Source organism: Penaeus vannamei, chromosome 20 (assembly GCF_042767895.1).
Source record: "Penaeus vannamei isolate JL-2024 chromosome 20, ASM4276789v1, whole genome shotgun sequence".
Taxonomy (NCBI): Eukaryota; Metazoa; Arthropoda; class Malacostraca; order Decapoda; family Penaeidae; genus Penaeus; species Penaeus vannamei.
The window spans coordinates 34,721,640-34,740,994 of NC_091568.1; the positions used below are offsets into that span (position 1 = coordinate 34,721,640).

At 43.9% G+C, this 19,355-nt stretch overlaps 1 protein-coding gene across 1 annotated transcript in view; it reads right to left on the minus strand.

Annotated features, from left to right (window-relative positions):
* Window positions 1-19,355, minus strand: part of LOC113823000 (Muscle-specific protein 300 kDa) — a gene marked incomplete in the record, with an annotated part of 352,771 nt that overhangs the window by 84,758 nt on the left and 248,658 nt on the right. Inside the window, 3 exon segments of the mRNA XM_070135434.1 lie at window positions 154-264; window positions 1,855-17,076; window positions 19,210-19,320. Of these exon segments, the coding sequence (XP_069991535.1) occupies window positions 154-264; window positions 1,855-17,076; window positions 19,210-19,320 (15,444 nt within the window).

Below are 19,355 nucleotides of genomic sequence, written 5' to 3' on the forward strand. Positions count from 1 at the left end.
TATAAACCCTACAAACATACATACATATACTAAAATCAACACACACAACTGCAGATGCTCATATATCCACACCTATATCCCCAACCACAGGCACATACACTTCCCCTACCCCCCTAAAAAAAGAAACCCCAGAATACTTTTTCAGCAACATACCTGGATAGTTGTTATTTGCTCAACGATAGTATAGTCCACAAGAGCCCTAATTCTTTCCTGGAAGTTGTCCAGTGATTTCTCAGCTGAAGCAATAGTCTTCCTTGCTTCTTCCTGCTCATGTGAGGGGAACAGGGGGAGGAAAAATTAGATTAGTACAAGCATAGAGGTTGAGTGATTAGCTATCCTCCACCTCCTCCTCCTCCTCCTCTTCGTCATCCTTTTCTTTCTCCTTCTCCCTCTTCTAGCATTCTCAAAGAAGTGAACGGTTATTTTACATACTCCAAAATCTGTAACATTAATGAATTCAACATTCCAACATCCAAATAATACAAAAATGAAATTAAGAAAACAACAATAAGTACTTTGGAAAAAAACTCATGCTTCAATTATGGGTTAGTTATAGGGAAAATACAAGATAACTCTTTTGATTTTAAATACAACAGACAAAAATATATAAACCTTTACAATGACAGTCTGTACTGATTTTGGAGAATTTGTTGTTATGAATTATTAAAATAAATGTGGCCAAGGAAAGTATATGTACATCATATATACATATATGGCAGAAATTGAAATAATAATGAAATATGAAAGGTTTTGCTTAACTCAAAAACAATAAGACAAAAAAGATAATATCAAGGGAATTTCAGCAGTCAATTGATGTCTCACCAGGTTAAAGTCTGCAAATTGTAATTCAAATTATTGGATGATTTCTTTTACAATTTTTTCCCTGTGACTGACAGGATCATTTTTACGGAGACACTTTGATGAAGACTTTGCACAATGATTTCTGTGAAATCCTTTTTTTCCCCAACAATGAGAAGACTGCAGTTCTAAATAAGGTGCTTAATTATATTTTTCTTTTGTGAATTATATGAATGAGAGTTTTAATAAGGTGTCATCCCTCGTAAGAATAATCCTGCCAGCCAGAATGTCAGATCTGGAAATACCAGCTAAATAATCAAATAAAGACCACTCAAGGAACAAATTTAAATCCAAATTATGAGATACACCATGCATCAAACCGCACGACCTGCCCAGCAATACCTACTTCCACGCAAGCTACAAGGTACTCCCGTAGTTTACATACCGTGCTGCTCTTTATGTATAAATATAATGAAGGAATAATAATAATCCCAGGCATCCTGAAACCCCCTTCTCTGGCAGAGTGGATGAAAATTTTCCAGCTCTTTTCATCATTTGACGAGAATCAGTTAACTAAATACATATATACAGTCAATCCTAATCAAAATAAAATAATAAAAAAAGAAAATGCTGATTTACCACAGGGTTTTCAGGATATCTCTAAGTGTAGCAGGGATTTGGTCTTCTAACCTATGCAAACTAAGACTCACTACACACGAAAGGGGAGGAAACTACATTCTGTTTCTCTACTAACAAGTCAGATAAAGCTATCAACCAGGGGTTTCTTGTCAGGAATTAGTACAGTTCTAGAGAGTATAACAGGCTATAATTATTTTTCATAGAATCATTAGGCTTAAAAAAAAGGTCAGATAAAAAAGGAGGGGAGGGGAAGGGTATCATGGATGGAGAAACTAATTTTCTTCAGAACAAAAAGTTTTTACGGGGATGGGAAAGGGGTATCAAACAAAACACAAATAAAAACTCTCTAATAACGAGGGCAGGGCAAACTGGCACAGAAAACACATCACGCGCGTGCAGTGCTCGAAGGCCTCACACCTGAAGTTGTCTGTGCCGGCTGGGTCCTGCACTTGGTTGACAAGGAGCCTGCGAGGGGGCTGACTTCTCGCTGAACACTGTCTCTACTGTCTCGCTAATGGGTGTGAGATGATCTGTCAGTGTGTCCTGAGTCGCTTGTGTTAGTCGTGTGTCATCAGTCAGTTTGGTTGTCGTGGTGATGGTGTTAGTATCTAGGGAATGGCTGACTGTTATATGATGTGGGAGGTTAGGTGTTAAAGGAAGATATGTACTCTCATCTGTCCAATTTGCCAATCCCTGCGGGAGGTCTGCTTTCATGAGTTCTGTCTGATATGTTCTTGGAGAACTGCCACCATCCCCATCACCATGAGAAGGCGGCTGATGGCCACTCGATGGACCACCATTATCACTACCATCATCACCATCCTCTCCATTATCATCCACCTGATCACTCACCAGATCTAAATTCGACTTCTTGAGCCTGGCTAGCAATTCATAGTAGTTCTTCTCAGCATCGATGTATGTCCACTGATTGCATAGGAAAGAGTCATTAGTAGCGTTCTTCTGCAGGACTTCCTCGCGATCCGCATACCGCAGTATTTCTTGTACTTCTTTCTCTTCTGCTTCTGACAAGCGAGATCGACGGCTTCTTCTTGGAATTGCTTTCTGCTTCTGAAGTGCTATTTCGAATGCTTCAATGACACTGTCATCCGCTATTTGTACTTCAGGTTTGACTTTCACAGGTTCAGGTTCTTTGGTTTCAACCTCTTCCTTCTCTTCCACAACTTCTACTTCTGGTAACTCTATTCGTGGTACATAAGGCACAATGTCTTTCACATCTTCTGGTTCCTCTGAGCATGATGACCTCAGTCTGCGACGGCGCTCTTGCTTGGAGACAAACTCCTTGAATCCTTCTTCGTCAACTGATACAGGCACCTGTGGTTTAGGAGGCTCTTCATCAGTCACCACAACCTTCACTGTCTTGGTCTGGTACATGATAAAGGATTTGTCATCCTTTGGCTCCTCCTCCACATCCTCTACATCTACGGGTTTTCCCTGAGCCACAACCCGAGCCCATGAGGTGCTTGCTTCATCTGTCTGGGCAAGATATTCGTGGTACTTGGTTTCAGCTTGGTGGATGGCTGATATGTCGTAATTCAGAGTGGACATTGAGTCAACAGCTGCACTAGACAAGGAGTCATCCTCCTCTTGTTCATCTGCAGCTTCTTGTGGCTGAACATGTGTATCAGCCATGTATAACTGGTAATCCCTCTCGGCTTCTTGAATGGCTGTAACGTTATATTCGAGCATTTCACCAACCACCATATCTGTTGACACCTGTGGGATTTGTACTTGCTCTGTAACAGTTCTCAAGTCTTCCATCACTACAGGTGTTTGGACAACCTCTTCCTTTTCTACTACTAAGGGCTTCTGTACAACCTCTCTATTTTCATCAACAACCATTGATTTTTGAACAATTACTTCTTTGTTCTCATCTGCTACAGTCTTCAGGATAGTCTCCTCCTGTTTATCAACAACTACCGGAGTTTGGACAACCTCTTCGATTCTATCAACCTGTGTATACTCTTGGATAACTTCTTTCTTCTTCTCGACCACCACAGGTTCATGAACCTTTACCCTTTGCTCTACAGCAGCAGGTTCTTCGACCACCCTTTCCTTCCTGTCAACCACCATTGGTTCTTGGATCACTTCCTCTTTTCTATCACTGATGATAGCTTCCTGAATAAATTCTTCCTTCTCAGTTGCTGCTGGCATCTGTACAACCCCATCTATTCCGTCAGTAACTACAGGAATCTGGACAACCTCTGTTTCATTCACCAATTCTGGCAACTGGACCTTACCTTCAGTTGGCAGTAAAGGTTCTTCAGTCACATCAATAAGCTCCTCACTCTTCACATCCAGTTCACGCTGCGCTAAGTATTCGTAATACCTACACTCAGCCTCATTGATTGCGGTTATGTCATATGAAAAAGATGAAGTTAGCTCAGGATTGACAATATAAGTGGCTGGAACAGGATAATTAAGAGGGGGTTCAGACAAGGCACCTAGGGAAATTACTGGTGAAGGGCTGGGGGCAATGCACTCTTCTTGTGTCTGACTAGATTCCTCCATTAGGCCTAAAGTCTCAGCTTCAAGATCATCCTCAGTTGACCAAGCTACCATTTCCTGGTATTTTCTCTCACAGTCAATAGCCTGCCACATGTCCATCACAAAGGAGTCCAGGGCAAGATACTGCTGCAAGACTTCATCACGGTTCATGAAACGGATAATGTCATCAACTTCCTTCTCAGCTTCAGCAGTGTATGTGCGGCTCCTTCTGTGACTTTCTTTGTGTTTCCTGACACGCTGAAGTGCGGCTTCGAATGTTTCAATTACACTTTCATCCGCTATTTGTACTTCAGGTTTGACTTTCACAGGTTCAGGTTCTTTGGTTTCAACCTCTTCCTTCTCTTCCACAACTTCTACTTCTGGTAACTCTATTCGTGGTACATAAGGCACAATGTCTTTCACATCTTCTGGTTCCTCTGAGCATGATGACCTCAGTCTGCGACGGCGCTCTTGCTTGGAGACAAACTCCTTGAATCCTTCTTCGTCAACTGATACAGGCACCTGTGGTTTAGGAGGCTCTTCATCAGTCACCACAACCTTCACTGTCTTGGTCTGGTACATGATAAAGGATTTGTCATCCTTTGGCTCCTCCTCCACATCCTCTACATCTACGGGTTTTCCCTGAGCCACAACCCGAGCCCATGAGGTGCTTGCTTCATCTGTCTGGGCAAGATATTCGTGGTACTTGGTTTCAGCTTGGTGGATGGCTGACATGTCGTAATTCAGAGTAGATATTGTGGGAACACCACTAGTAGCAGAATCCAATTCTTGCTCTTCAACTTCATGTTGAGGTTCAAGTTCACTTGAGTCTGCTAAGTATGCCTGATACTCCTTTTCGGTATCTTGTATAGAGATAGTATCACCTGCCTGGTCACCTGCAATATTTTCAACTGGCTGTGGCAATACAGTTTCCGTTTCTTGTACAAATTCAGTTGGTACAACTTCTGTCAGTAGTGGTATATCTTCATCTTTACTTGCCACGATGTCTGTGGTAACCTGTGATTTAACATCAACTGTTGTAGAAGTCACTTCAGATGTCATGTGAATAATGTCAATATCTGTTTTCACTTCAACATCAGTCTTCGGTATTTCGAGTTCCTCACTTTCACTTACAATATCTTTAACTGTTTCTGACACTTGATCTTCGAATTGCACAACAGCATTTGCTAGCATCTTTTCTGGATCTGTTACATAATCATGCTTCTTGATTTCAGTCTGACTGATTTCTAATGTGTCATTTTGGTCTGACACTGTCTCTGTCTTACTTATTTCCTCCTGAACTACTAGTATCTTCTCTTCAGGTGTGTCCTGTGCGGGGGTCAATATCTCTTCTTCTTCTATTGGTTCATCCAAAAGCTGCTGCTCTCTTGTAAGATACTCATAGTATCTCGTCTCATACTCCAAGATGGCACTCATATCATACTTGGGAGACTCCTGCTCAAACACCATCAAATACTGGTCAGGCTCAGTCTCTGCTGAAACTTGATTATCAGGTTGAAGTCTTGCTTGATCCTCAACCTCAGAAATAAGGTCAGGCTGGATTGGTTCATCTTCAGGGACAACCTCTTGTGATGTAGTTGCCAGGTACATGTGATAATTGCTCTCAGCATCACGGATGCCAAAGACATCATACCACAACTCAGAACCCAAGTAAAATGCTGCAAAGAGTCTGTGCTCGTATTCAACCACATCCTTTGGTTTAGGAGGCGTTTCTCCTCTTTCAATGGCGGCCGCAATGTTACATATCTCTATTTCAGACTCTGACATTTTCGATACCCTCTTAGTCTTGTCCTTTTTGTCTTTTGATTTCTTAGGTTTCATCGGTTTCAGGGCTTTAAACAAACTATTATCATCATCACTTTCTGTTAAACTAATTTCTTCTTCATGATCAGCTTCTAATTGTTCATCCTTGCTTTTCTGTATGCTTTCCTCCTTTCCGAGTTCCTCCGCCATAGCAGAGTCCACTTCCTCCTTGATGTCATCGGTGATACCAGAGGTGCTCTGTGTCTTTCTACGATGTCTTTCACGTTTAGAAACAAATTCTACAAATCCTTCCTCATCTACCGCAGGCATGGCAGGAACTTCAGTTTCAACACTAATCTTTTCAACCACAGCTGGTGTTCGATAGACATATGGTTTCTTCGGTTCTTCAGGTGGTTCTTCAACAATCACAGCTGGAGCTGTAATGAGGATGTTGGCATATGACTGGGGATGCTGGTTAGACTCTTGTTCAACTGAAGCAGTGGCAATGCTTACTCCAGAATCTATTGATTTATGTTCACTCCAGCTTTCCTCTACCATCTCTGTATCAGCTGATATGCTGCTGAATTGACTTTCCTCAGTCATTGTTTCGAGAGAAGTCAAAGATTTCCCTTCCGAAGTTGTTATTAAAACACTGTCACCTTCTTCAGTCATGATAGTTTCTTGATCATGGGAACTAATTTCCTCCTTCATGACAAGCTGTTCCCGGGCCTTTTCTTCACTTTCGACTTCCTTGGTGAAGTTGTCAACATCAGTCACATGCATCCAGCCATCCACAGGTTTGGCTAGTGGCTGTTCTGGTTCTGGCTTCGGCTCCTCCTTTGGCTGTTCCTGCCCACGTTCTTCCGGAATATCGAGTTCTGATGTCATCGCCTCCTGAAGAGCCTCCTCGATATTTGGAACAACCTTTTGAAGACCTACACTTTCATCTTTCTTAGAAAATGTCCATGGGTGTTTAGATTCAATTGGCCCTTGCCTTTCCTGTTGTTGTGACAGAGGAATCATGCCAGGCAAAACGAGCTGCTCGTGGTGCATTACTAAATCACCTGCAGTGATGACTTCAATACCTGCTTCTTCCCAGATCTCAAGCTTTTCTTGAGGTGGCATTTGTTTGACATTTTCCAACTTCACAAGTTCCTCGCCCTTGGCTTGTGGCTCTGGTTCAAGTTTTTCCTGAGATGAAGTTTGTTCAGTAACACTTTCAACCACAGACTCTTCTTTTTCTACTGCAGACTCTTCCTTTTCTACCACAGACTCTTCTTTTTCTACCACAGACTCTTTTTCAGCCACAGATTTTTTGACTTCCTTCTGAAGTTCAGATTTATGCTTTTCTTGGGATGAGAATTTGTCTTCGTCTTTCTTCACATCATCTTCATCTTGGTCTGTAGGTTTACTTGGTGCAGCTGCTTCCTTAAGAGCTTCCACAGTGTCCATGTCTGTTTGCAGTTGTAAACCTTCAGATGGTTTATCTTGATCAAGATCATCATCATGGCCATCGTCATGTTCACCTCTCCTGCTCCTTGACTTCTTGGGCCTTTTCTTTTTGTTTTTATAGTATTCATCTCCAGGAACCAAGGCCGAGATGTCACTGTCAGAGGTACCTGTACTTTCTATGTTAGCTGAAAGTGTCTTTCTTTCCTGCACTGAGCCAAAAGCAGCATCAGATATATCTATGCCGATTGTTTCGAAGGAGAGAGAAGTACTTTCTAGTGGAGCACTTCTTGTTTTGAAGAGTTTTTTGCGTTCCTCTAGCGGAATTTTGATCTTTTCCTCAGTGCTTGAGGTGCGAACAATCGGCCTCTGACGCATCCACTGAGGAGTCAGAACAATGTCACTCAGGTCGTCAATGATAAGGTGTGGACTGGTTGGGCGAGGGCTCACAGATGCAACTGAGAGCATAGATGATGCCATAGAACCCTCTGAGTCTGACACCACCGGAACTGTTCCCTTTGTTTCAACACCTGGTTTACTGTCTGCCTGAACTTTCAGTTGGACAACAGCCACATCTGATTCAGCTACAGTTTCAGTCTTGAGTTCAGGAATTACCAAATCACCCTCCTCCTTTAGTGGTGTGGTTGGGTCTTCAGAAACAGAAGTTTCCATGACAACATTAGCAACATCAGTCTGTACACTTGTTACTTCCACCTTTTCCTTCTTATCTTTTCGCCTGGACTGTTTCTCTTTTTCTGTCTTGGAACTGTCTTCTCCATCCTCCTCTTTAGCCTTACCCTTCTTTCTTTTCTTTTTCTTGTCGCCTGGGTTAGAATCTTTAGGATTCTTGCCTTCTTTGGGAGATTTTTCCTTGGTCTTCCTTGATCCCACCTCTTTCTCTGGCTGTGAAGATGTTGTGGGCTGGACCTCAGTTTTCTTCTCTTTTTCAGTTCCTTCACCTGGATTGCCAGGATTACCCTTGACCTCTGTTGACTGGCCTTGTGCTTGTTCTTCTGACACTGGCTTTTCTGTGTCACTATGCATCTTTCTTCGACGTTTTTCTTTCTTGGACACGAATTCTTCGAATCCTTCAGGGTCTTTCTTTGCTGCTGGATGAGGATTGTCTTCAGGAGGTTGGTCTTCACTTGTAGATGGGTTGCGGTAGCGGTAAGGTTTCTTGGGTTCCTCCTTAGGTTCTTCTTTAGGGAGGGCCTTTCCAGTGGCAAGGGCAAGGGCATATGAAGATGTTTCCTGTGATTTCTTTGAAGATTTTTGTCCTTTCTTTCCATGTCCAGGATTTCCTTCCTTCTCAGGACCTGGGTTGTGACTGTGAACCTCCTGGTCATCCGTGTTTTCTTGCATGACATACGTTGCATGGACAAGATGTTTTGATTTAATGAGAGTTGTGTAAGTTGTCGTGGCTTCTGTCTCCACCTCCTCTTCTGTCTTCAGTTTCTCCTGTGCCATAGTTTCTTCTGTTTCTTCATCATCGAGAGAGAAGCCTCCTCCCTCAATGATCTCCATGAAATCGTTGGCATGATCTGGGATTGGGAGCGCATACTTGGGTTTGCTCTCTTCTTCCTTCACAACAAGATCTTTGGGAATCTCTGGCTGGCTTTTGGTAGCTGTTTCAGTACCCTCTGAAACTGATGGTTCTTCGTCCTCATCTTGTAAGCTGAATCCACCATCCTGGATTATTTCCATCCAGTCATTGGCATGGTCTGGCAGTGGAAGACCAAATGGTTTGTTAACCTCAGGTTTCTGGAGACTCTCCTTCTTTGTGGACTTTTCCTCAGGGATTTGAGGAGGAACACTCTCCTGTTCTGGTTTCTTTTCTTCCTCTTCATCCTCAAGTGTAAAACCTCCACCTTGAATCATGTCCATCCAGTCATTTGCATGATCTGGTATGGGCAGGGCAAATGGTTTGACATCTTCAGCTTTAGTCTTAGTCGTCATTTCTTCAGTTGCGGGAACTGCAGTTGCTGGGACTGGTAAGGAAGGAGTGGCATCCTTGACTTCCTTCTCCTTGGGCTCCTTGGGTGTTTCTTCATCCTCATCTTCAAGAGTGAATCCTCCATCTTCAAGGATTTCTAACCAGTCATTAGCATGCTCTGGCAACACAAGGCCAAAGGCAGGCTTAGAATCTACCTCTTTTTCTTTTGGCTGTTCCATGGAAGTGTTGACAACTTCTGTTTCCACATTTTCACTACTCTTAATTTCAACTTTCCTCTCCTCAATTTCCTTCTTGTCTTGCACGACATTCTTAACAGTCTTAGCATCCAGAGAGGCTTGATCAACTGCTGGTTCCTCATCCTCATCCTCAAGAGAAAATCCTCCTCCCTCAATAAGTTCCATCCAGTCATTAGCATGATCAGGGACAGGAAGAGCAAATATTTTCTTTTCCTCAGATACCTCAACTGTCAGGTCTCCTGGTGTATCTTCCCTAAGGGTTCCTTCTACCACAATTACTGGCTCGTCCACCTCCATATCCGACACAAGAGATTTGCCCTCTTCCATCACAATCCTTTTTGACACTGGTTTAACACTTTCCTTCACTGAGATGTCTGATGTTTCGCCTTTAGATTCATCCAACACCACATCACGTTTTGCCACTTCATCATGCACTAGTACCACATCATCTGGTTCTTCTACCACTTCCTCAGTTTCTACAGGCTCACCATCCACTATGATTATCTTCTTGATAACTCTCCTCCTAATAATCCTGCGCACAGTTGATGGCGACACTGAAGGATCTGTGATCGTCTTGGTAATGGGAGAGTCAGATGGGAAGTCTCGCATCATTTCCTCAGTGACATCCTCTGGTTCTTCAATGACCTCTTCTGTCTCTACTGGTTTGCCGTCGACGATGACAATCTTCTTTATAATCCTTCTACGAATGACTCTCCTGACGGTCGTGGCTGTCATGTGGGATTCTGACTGGGTCATTTGCTCAGGGGACACTTCTTGACCAACAATTGTTGTCACTTCCTCAGGTTCTTCTACAACTTCTTCAGTCTCAGTTGGTTTACCATCTACCATAATTATTTTCTTGATTATCCTTCTGATTTTGCTATGAGTAATTGATGTACCTGGTTCTGTAATGGTTTCTGTGATGACAGAATCACCTGGATGTTTTTCTTCAGCCATCTTCTCAATCTCATCCCCTGGGTCTTCTACAACTTCCTCAGTTTCAACAGGTTTCCCATCAATCATGACGATCTTCTTGATGATTCTCCTCTTAATGATTCTACTAGTAGTTGTGATTTGCTCAGGTTCTGCGGTGGTCTCAGTGGTGACTAGTACTCCTGGTGATCTCTCAAGTACTGCCTCCTTACCTGGCTCTTCAACAACTTCCTCAGTTTCCACAGGTTTGCCATCCACCATAACGATTCTCTTTATAATCCTTTTGTGAATAATCTTTGAAGTTGAAGTTGTGGTGTCAGGGCCAGCGATTTCTTCGATGACCATTGACTCTGGTTGAACATCTGTGCCTGAGCATTCTTCTACAATATCTTCAGGTTCCTCAACAACTTCTTCAGTTTCAACTGGTTTGCCATCAATTATGATAATCTTCTTGATGATTTTCCTCCTAATGATTCTCCTGATAATTCTTGTTGTTATTTCAGGTTCTGTTGTGGTTTCTGAAACATATGTACCAGCAGGATGAGAAGTTTCAGGGGATTCATTAATTTCTTCTGGTTCTTCTATAATTTCTTCCACAGGCTTTCCATCAACCATGATAATTTTCTTGATAATTCGTTTTCTGATGACTCTATGCGTGGTGGTTACTCCAGGTTCTGTGATGGTCTCAGTGCTCACAGAATAATCTGGACGCATTTCTTCTGTGACATTTCCATCATCAGGTTCTTCCACGACTTCTTCACTTTCCACAGGTTTGCCATCAACCATGATAGTTCTCTTGATCTTCCTTCTAATACTTCTTTGGGTGGTGGTTCCCTCCTTAGTATCCGTGAAGACCGTGCCAGCTGAAAGTGCAGGTTGTACCATTTCCTTGGTAACTTCTTCAGGTTCTTCTACAACCTCTTCAGTCTCGACAGGTTTCCCATTAACGATAATCGTTTTCTTGATTATTCTTTTTCGAATAATTCTCTGTGTGGTGGTCACTTCCTCTGGATCTGTTATGGTCTCAGTGATGATTGATTCTCCTGGTTTTTCTTCAGCCACTTCACCAACCTCTTCAGGCTCCTCAATAACTTCTTCTGTTTCAACAGGCTTACCATCAATGATGACAACTTTTTTGATAATTTTCTTCCTTATTATTTTGCGCACTGTTGTGGTTGTTACTTCATCAGGTTCTGTGATGGTCTCAGTGATGACAGATCCTCCTGGTTTTCCCTCAAACACATCCCCAGACACTTCCTCAGGTTCTTCCACAACCTCTTCAGTTTCAACAGGTTTACCATCAATTATAATGATCTTCTTGATAATTTTTCTCCTGGTGATTTTGCGAGTTGTTATCACCTCTTCGGGTTGTGTGAAGGTCTCAGTTGTAGCATAGTCTTTGGGTAAGGCTTGCAGCTCCTCTTCACTGATCTCTTCTGGTTCCTCAACAACCTCTTCAGTTTCAACAGGTTTACCATCAATTATAATGATCTTCTTGATAATTCTTCTCCTAATGATCTTGCGAGTTGTTATCACCTCTTCAGGTTCTGTGATGGTCTCGGTGGTAACATAGCCTTCAGGTAAAGCTTGCAGCTCCTCTTCACTAATCTCTTCGGGTTCCTCAACAACCTCTTCAGTCTCGACAGGTTTACCATCGATAAATATGATCTTCTTGATGACTCTCTTCCTAATGATCTTTCTAGTTGTGGTCACCTCAGGTTCTGTAATAGTTTCTGTGATGACAGATTGGTAGGGTTGTCTCTCTGCTGTTTCATCAGTGATATCCTCTGGTTCTTCCACAACTTCTTCAACTTCCTCAGGTTTACCATCGACTATGATAATCCTTTTGATGATTCTTCTCCTGATGATTTTGTGAGTGGTTGTCATGTCAGGTTCTGTTGTAGTCTTAGTGATCATAGACTCTGTTGGTTGTGTTCCCTCTACGATCTCCTCTGAAACATCTTCCGGTTCTTCGATAACCTCCTCAGTTTCTACAGGTTTCCCATCGATTATGACAGTTTTCTTAATGATTCGCTTTCTCATGATTCTTCTTACAATTCTTGTTGTCACTTCTGGGTCTGTCATTATCTCAGTAATATTCGAATCCCCTGGCAATGTTTCTGTATCCTCACTCACTTCCTCAGGATCTTCTACAACTTCCTCAGTTTCGACAGGTTTACCATCGACCATAATTATTTTCTTAATTATTCTTCTCCTGGTGATTTTGCGGGTGGTGGTTATCTCCCTTGGTTCAGTTATGGTCTTGGTGATGACTGATTCTCCAACTGTTCCCTCATCCATTGCCTCACTAGCATTTTCAGGTTCCTCCACAACTTCCTCAGTCTCTACAGGCTTGCCGTCAATGATCACAATCTTTTTAATGATTCTTTTGATAGTTCTCACAACAGTGGTCTTCTCAGATTCCTCAGTTGTTTTCTTCTCTTCCTTTTCAGGGATACTGATTGTCTCATTTGTGACTGTCTTTACTTTCCTTAGCTGGGACTCTTCAACTGCATCTTTTACTGTTTCTTCATCTTCATCTTCCAGTGTAAAACCTCCCTCTTCAATTATTTCCATCCAATCTCCAGCATGTTCAGGAATCGGAAGGCCAAAGGCTGGTTTAATACTTGACTCCACATCAGGTTTAGTTTCTTCAGGTGTAGGTGCAAGGACCTCGGCGACAGGTTCTTGTTTATCTTCAACGATATCCTCATCCTCATCCTCAAGAGTAAAACCGCCATCCTCTATGACTTCCATCCAGTCATTTGCATGATCTGGCATGGGAAGTGCAAAGGCAGGTTTTTCTGCTGGTTTCTCTTGAGTCTGAGGTCCAGTTATTTCTTCTGCTGGTGCTGTTTCCTCGGAAGTAGAAACGCTTGTCATTTTCAGTTCCACACAAGTATCATGAGTGTCCACAGTGCTGAGGGGAAGTCCACCCTCATTTTTGAGTTCCAGACAGGCGCTGACTTGGTCAGGAGATGTAATTGAGGCAAGTAACCTCTCCGACGGGGCAACCGCCGCACCATCACGTGAGAGGTTCCATTCCTGCTCCTTCACAACCATCTCTGACGAAATGCTTTCATCATACCCGACACTGGTCTCAACTTGAATGGCCTCAGAGGGGGAGAAGGGAGTCTCTACTGAAGATACACAACAAGTATCTACAGGAGTTATGGGGGCGAACAGGGATAGGTTAGGAGCATCAGCTACAGGGTCAACAGGGACATCATTAGGTTGGTCGTTAGAGGACACTGCCACTTGCACAGGTACTGATACTTCAACAGGCTTCTTTGCATGTTTAGAAGAAACTTTAGATTTCTTAGGGACAGGTGACTTCTGCTCCTCCTTCATCTGAGTCTGCGCAGATTCTACCACTGTCTCCTCATGATCTGATTTTGCCAGCTTTGTCTCTTGCGACAGTTTGGAGGTTTCTTTTTCTTTCTCATCTGAGTTAAAGCTCACACTCTTGGCCTTTTTAAAGGCGGATTTGCGCTTCTCAGGCTCGCTAGTCTTGGTTTCTGGAGCTGGTTTCTTATCCTCTGCAGTCTTAGATTTGTGGGCTCTCTTGACTTTCTCAGGCTTAACTGTCGCTTCTGATTTCTGTTCGTTTAGTGATGTGTCGCTAGAAGTTTGTTCTTGTTTCACTGATGAGGTTTGTTCAGTCTTCCTTGTCTTTCTTGAACCTCGGCGTTTCGGCTTGTCATCTTCAACAGAAACTTCCTTTGGAGCAGGAGGAGGCTGGATCTTGCCACTTCTTTCCATTTCTGCAATTTCTCTGAGTGCTTTTTCTAATTCATCTTCCTCTTCTTCTTTTGGGTTAGATCTGTTGCGTTTCTTCTTCTTCTTACGCTTTTCTTCACTGTCATGTGATTTTGTGTCATTACTAAGAGATCTGGTGTCATTTTCTTCATGTTTCATATCCTCTTCATCGGCAGTAACCGTCTTCTGCTTTATTTTTTCAATCTTTTCTTCCTTCTTTTCTTGGTTTTCCCAGTGATCAATCACAAACGGCGTCTCAGGAGTTGTTTCATAATGTATTTCTGTAACCACAAACTCATCTTTGCTCTTAGAAGATCGTGAGGTTGTCGTGGACAAAACATCTTGTGCCACAGGCAATGTGACTTCCATGTGGGTTTCTTCAGGCTGTGTTTCTTCAAAGAATACTTCTCGTTTACTCTTCACTTCTCTTCTTTCACTGGAGCGTCTGTGCTTCTCTGTGCTCCTCTCCCTCTTGATTTCGGGGACCTCTTCCACCTCATAGACCATTTCTGCCTTCCTTCTTCGGGCACTCTTGGAACGAGATCTCCCGTCCTCCTTGAAGAGCAGGCCAGGGATGTAGTTCTCAGGGCGCTGAACCTCCTCTTTCTTAGGTTCCTTTGTTTCTGTAATCTTGACTGGAGGGACTTCGATTTTAGGTTCATATGTCCTCTTCTTACCTCGTGATCTATCGTTATCATATGTGTATGATTGTGTGACTGAAGTTTGGTAGTCAATAATTTGCTTGCCAGGAGCTTCTCCATATTCGATCTTATGTTCAGTTTGTGTAACTTTCTCAGGAGTTGGTCCCTTCACATATGACATGACTGATTTCAGTGCTCCATATGTATGTGTGACAACAGCTGAAGGGGCCGCCTTTAGACCTCTTGCAAGGATCTGAGCATATGACAGCCTCGCCGATGCTGGGTCTGCCATCACTGACTGAAGCTGCTCTGTGGTGATGTATGCCTGTTGTTTGAGTTCAGGAGGTATCTGCTTGGAGGCCATGCTTTCTTCCATTTGAGCTTGAGTTGGCTCAAACACCATGGAAGGGACTTGCACTGGCTCTTCTTGTTCTATTACTTCCTCCTCCTCCTGGTACTGATCAGGGGTTTCAGGTGGGGTCATCATAGGTGGGGTCACAGCTGGTTGAGTTGTCATTACGTTCACAGTGGTGGTGTCCTCGGGAGGAGGTTGCTCTAGAGTTACACTGGAGTAGTCATTGCTAGTCTCACTTGTTGGTTGATAGTCATTTATCTGACCATACGATTGCACATTATATCCCTCAGGTGCATAGTTTGTTGTAACAGGATACTGGCCCATTCCCTGGTAAAAGTTGATGGGGTCGATATTACTATTCATGACAATACCCTGTACAGAATTTTCCATTGTCGGTATGGGATTCATGGGAGGCTGTATGTTCTGTACATCCACCGGGTATCCATGCTGGAACATGGGCACAGTGGCAGCCTCCTGGTATGAAGGATCTCCATGAGATGGAGGGGCTGCTATGTTGTCAATAAGGTAGGCGTCCTGTTCAGAGTAAGTTGAATATGATGGCATGACTACTTCTTCAGGTTGGTGCTGGCTGATAGTGCGGGAATCTACAGTGTCGCTGATGGGCAGCATCTCATCTGGTACAGCACATTCTTCCTCTTGATCAAGGTGGGTCATAGACTCCGACATATCACATACAACAGCCGAAGAGACCATTGTGGTAGTTACAGTATGGGAAGTGACTTGACTAGTTATTTCGGCCATACTGACTGCATGGACCTCATTTTGAGCTTGTACATTTTGAGCTACAGTCCCATAATCGATAGTATTATCGTCAACATCCTGTCGTCCATGTGCTTCTAATTTGCCCTTGAGAATATCAGCATATGTGATCTTTCCATCCCAGCGTGTTGTCGGGACAGACCTGTAAGCCTTCTCTTCCTGGACAATCTTCCTGGGCTGTTCTATCATCTCAGTCCTACTTCCCATCTTCTGATTAGCGCGTCGCCTCACTTGAGGGCTTGCTTTTGGACTGGGGGTAGGGCTGGACTTCGGAGTAACCATGGGAGTATCTTTCGGACTTTCTCTTGGACTAAATTTGGGCTTGGGGTATGGGGCACTTCTTGGACTGCTCCTTCGGCTACTCCTACGGCTAGAGGCATCATAGTAGACTTCCTCCTGAACCTCAGAAGGACGATCTCCCGATTGCTCTCCCGGCTGTTTCTTCCGGTGCCGACGATCCCGCTGCTGAACACGTCGGGTCGCCTTTGCATCTTGCTCGAAACTCTGAGACTTCTGTGTCTTGGCGAACTGTTGTTGGCGGTCTTGCTGACGATTCCTACGGTCACGAATCACTTGTTTTTCATCTTTGTAGGTAGGCCCTACAGCATGACTAGCAGTGGCTGTCGTGTCAGCCTCTGCAGAGACACTTTCATGCATTTCATCAACACTAACACTTACAACAACACTTTCCTCTCTCACTGATTCCTCTTTTAAAGTTGGTGTCACAGGCAAGGACGACGACGTGCTAAGTTCTGGCGTCGCGCTGGGTTCTCCAGCATACTGACTTGGGGACACTGAAGGAGGCGCTACGCTCCCATCCTCGAAGGTCTGGCCGTATATGCAAGGACTCTTGCGTCCCGCCGCCACGTCGGCCCACGTTATCTGCAGCCCCGCGTCGGGAGTGACGATCATGGTGCGGCCGTCCACCTGCACCTGGCCGCTCCTCGTGCTCTGCGCCGTCAGCGTTTTCACTTCGGAATCCATGGCATCCATGTCGCCTGTAATGATGTCCTGCGTGATCACAACCTGGACGTCCTGCGCGGAGGAGTCGGCCGCACATACAGGCCTGGCAGATTGCAGAAGGGAAGCCTGGGCCGCCTCCTCGTCGGGGGGCGTGTCAAGCGAAGAGGTAAGAGTAGTGCTCGTTTCGGTCGTGTCTAGCGTTAGCTCGGTCGGAATCACCGCACTGGGGTCAATCTGGTAGATTCGTTGGGTGAGCTCGACAATTTGTCGTTGCTGAGATTCATACTGGCCATGGAGCACCTGTGGTATGCAGTCCCGGCAAAGAAGAGTGGCATTGTGAGTGGATTGGAGACACACAAAAGCATTGCATAAAACAATGTGTTTTGTTTGTTTACACAAAAAGTGTTAAAAGGATTGGATGTGAAAAGGGAAACAAACTTTATGCTACCTATGACACGGACCAGAATCGGCCCTATGGAATGTTTTGATCAAGGCTGCGTTTCATTTCCCAGTTCCCTAACCGGAAGAGGGAAGCACCACAGAGAAATATATATATATATAAAATCCAAATATAATGTATGAGGATGATTGATCATAAATCGTAAATTAATGATGAGTAAGAGAGAGAGAGAGAGCGAAACTAGAAAAGCTAGGATGGTGGATGGCGTGAGGGAGACGAGAGGCAGGCGCCCAGCTACGTGTCAAGGGGCGCAGCGTCAGGAGTGCCCCGCTGGTTAAGGAGCTTGATACGCTCATTTCGCGCACTGATCTTCGACTGAATGGTTTTAATCCTCTCTCGGCAGGCCTGTGAGTGGGTATTTAATGCCAATAGTTCAGAAACCTATACCAGAAGCAGTCTATTCTTTTGATTAATTTGCTTTTTTTTTGGTTAATCATCATTGTCAATTTTTTTGTTTACATTACCTGTTATATTGGGGCATTAATGCGACCATCACCTTTAATTAGTTCATATGAAGCCAATTATCAATAATTCATGTAAGATATATTCATAAGAAATATGTATATATATAAATATATCAATAAATTTGTATAACATTCAGATAAGTGTTAAAACCCAAAGCTACACTAAAAGCTGGTTAATCAACATCTAAGAGAGATTTGGTTATTTTGAAAAGAGCGAGAAATATTGAGACAACGATAACCACGTCCATGATAACGTTAGACAAATGCAAAGGAGGATGGCCCGGTCTGGCAACAGCTTTGGGTCATGATGTCACGTCTGCCACACAACGAAAACAAATGCGAAGGAGGGAAATAATGCTTCATAAAATCATCGAACGCATTATGAGGAATGGATGTGCTCCCGTAACCCTTCGGTGACCTCATAGGCAAGTAATGACATCATAACCCTTCCGTGACGTCATCCCTAGGCGCGGGATGACGTCACGAATGCGGCGCCACAGTACGACCAGAGACAAAACCACAGAGAAAGGGGGGTGGTGTGGGGGCCCGACGCACGCCAGGCTCACAGCTGTTAAGACTGATTAATATCTGGAGCATCTTGCAGCATAGCATGACATGTTGGCTCCCACAAAGTTATGCGATACACCATTCAATGATTTGTTCAGAACCAAGGAAACAAGAAATGGAAAGCAGCCACCTTGTAACTAGATATTACTCTCGTTCAGTGTAAACTTATCCTCTACCAAAAAATAGTATTATTTTCTAATGTACTTATATACACAATCTATAATGAATCATTGTTTACTGATCGTTTTCTTTTACTACGAATGTTCTACTTCTATAACAGTTACGTTACATTTTTAACAATGCCGAATATGTCAGCTATATTTGAGTGACTGAGTGTACTCTGCAGTTCAGTCAACAATTACTACAAATGGCAAAATGCACAAGACAGATCAGTTGATGGGGACTACCAGAACACCGCGTGGTTGTTGTTATCTGTTTTTAAATTATGTATTTTATTAATGCTTTTCTTATATTTATTATGTGAATATTTCATGATTTAAATATTTAATTATTTAAGTGTGAAGATCCATTTGATTTTGGGTGAATTTGTGAGTGGGTTATTCACGCTCTGAACATGTATGTTGCGGAGGGTGTTAGGCCTCTCAGCGCCGCTGGCGCGCGCGCGGGAGCTAGGCGAGAGTGACCGTCTCAGCGCCCTCCACTCAAGCCTCCTGAGCCATCCACAGGACCCAAGCTGCACGGAAGCGCAACTTTGCATATCTATGCAACTGCGGCCTTTCTGGTTCGCAGGGTCTGTGGAAGGTGTCAGGGCGGCCGAGCCAGGGCCGAGGCGCGCCACCCACGGCCGCGCCCCCCGCAGGCCAGCCAGCGGCGCCGGGCGAGGGACTCGCCGCCTAACGCCCTCCTCGCCCTCCGACTGAGGTCTGGCAGCAGTTCTGTTAGTGACCACCGACACGATCTGGTAACTGACATTACACTTACGTTCTGCTCCGCCACGGCCTTGTCTCTGTCACGGGGGCTGTACGTTGGGCTCGACACCACCCTCAGCTCCTGCTCCACGCGCACCATCTGCTGTCGGAGCCGCTGAATCTCCTGGTTTTTAAAGTGGGAAGTACAATTAGCAAGGA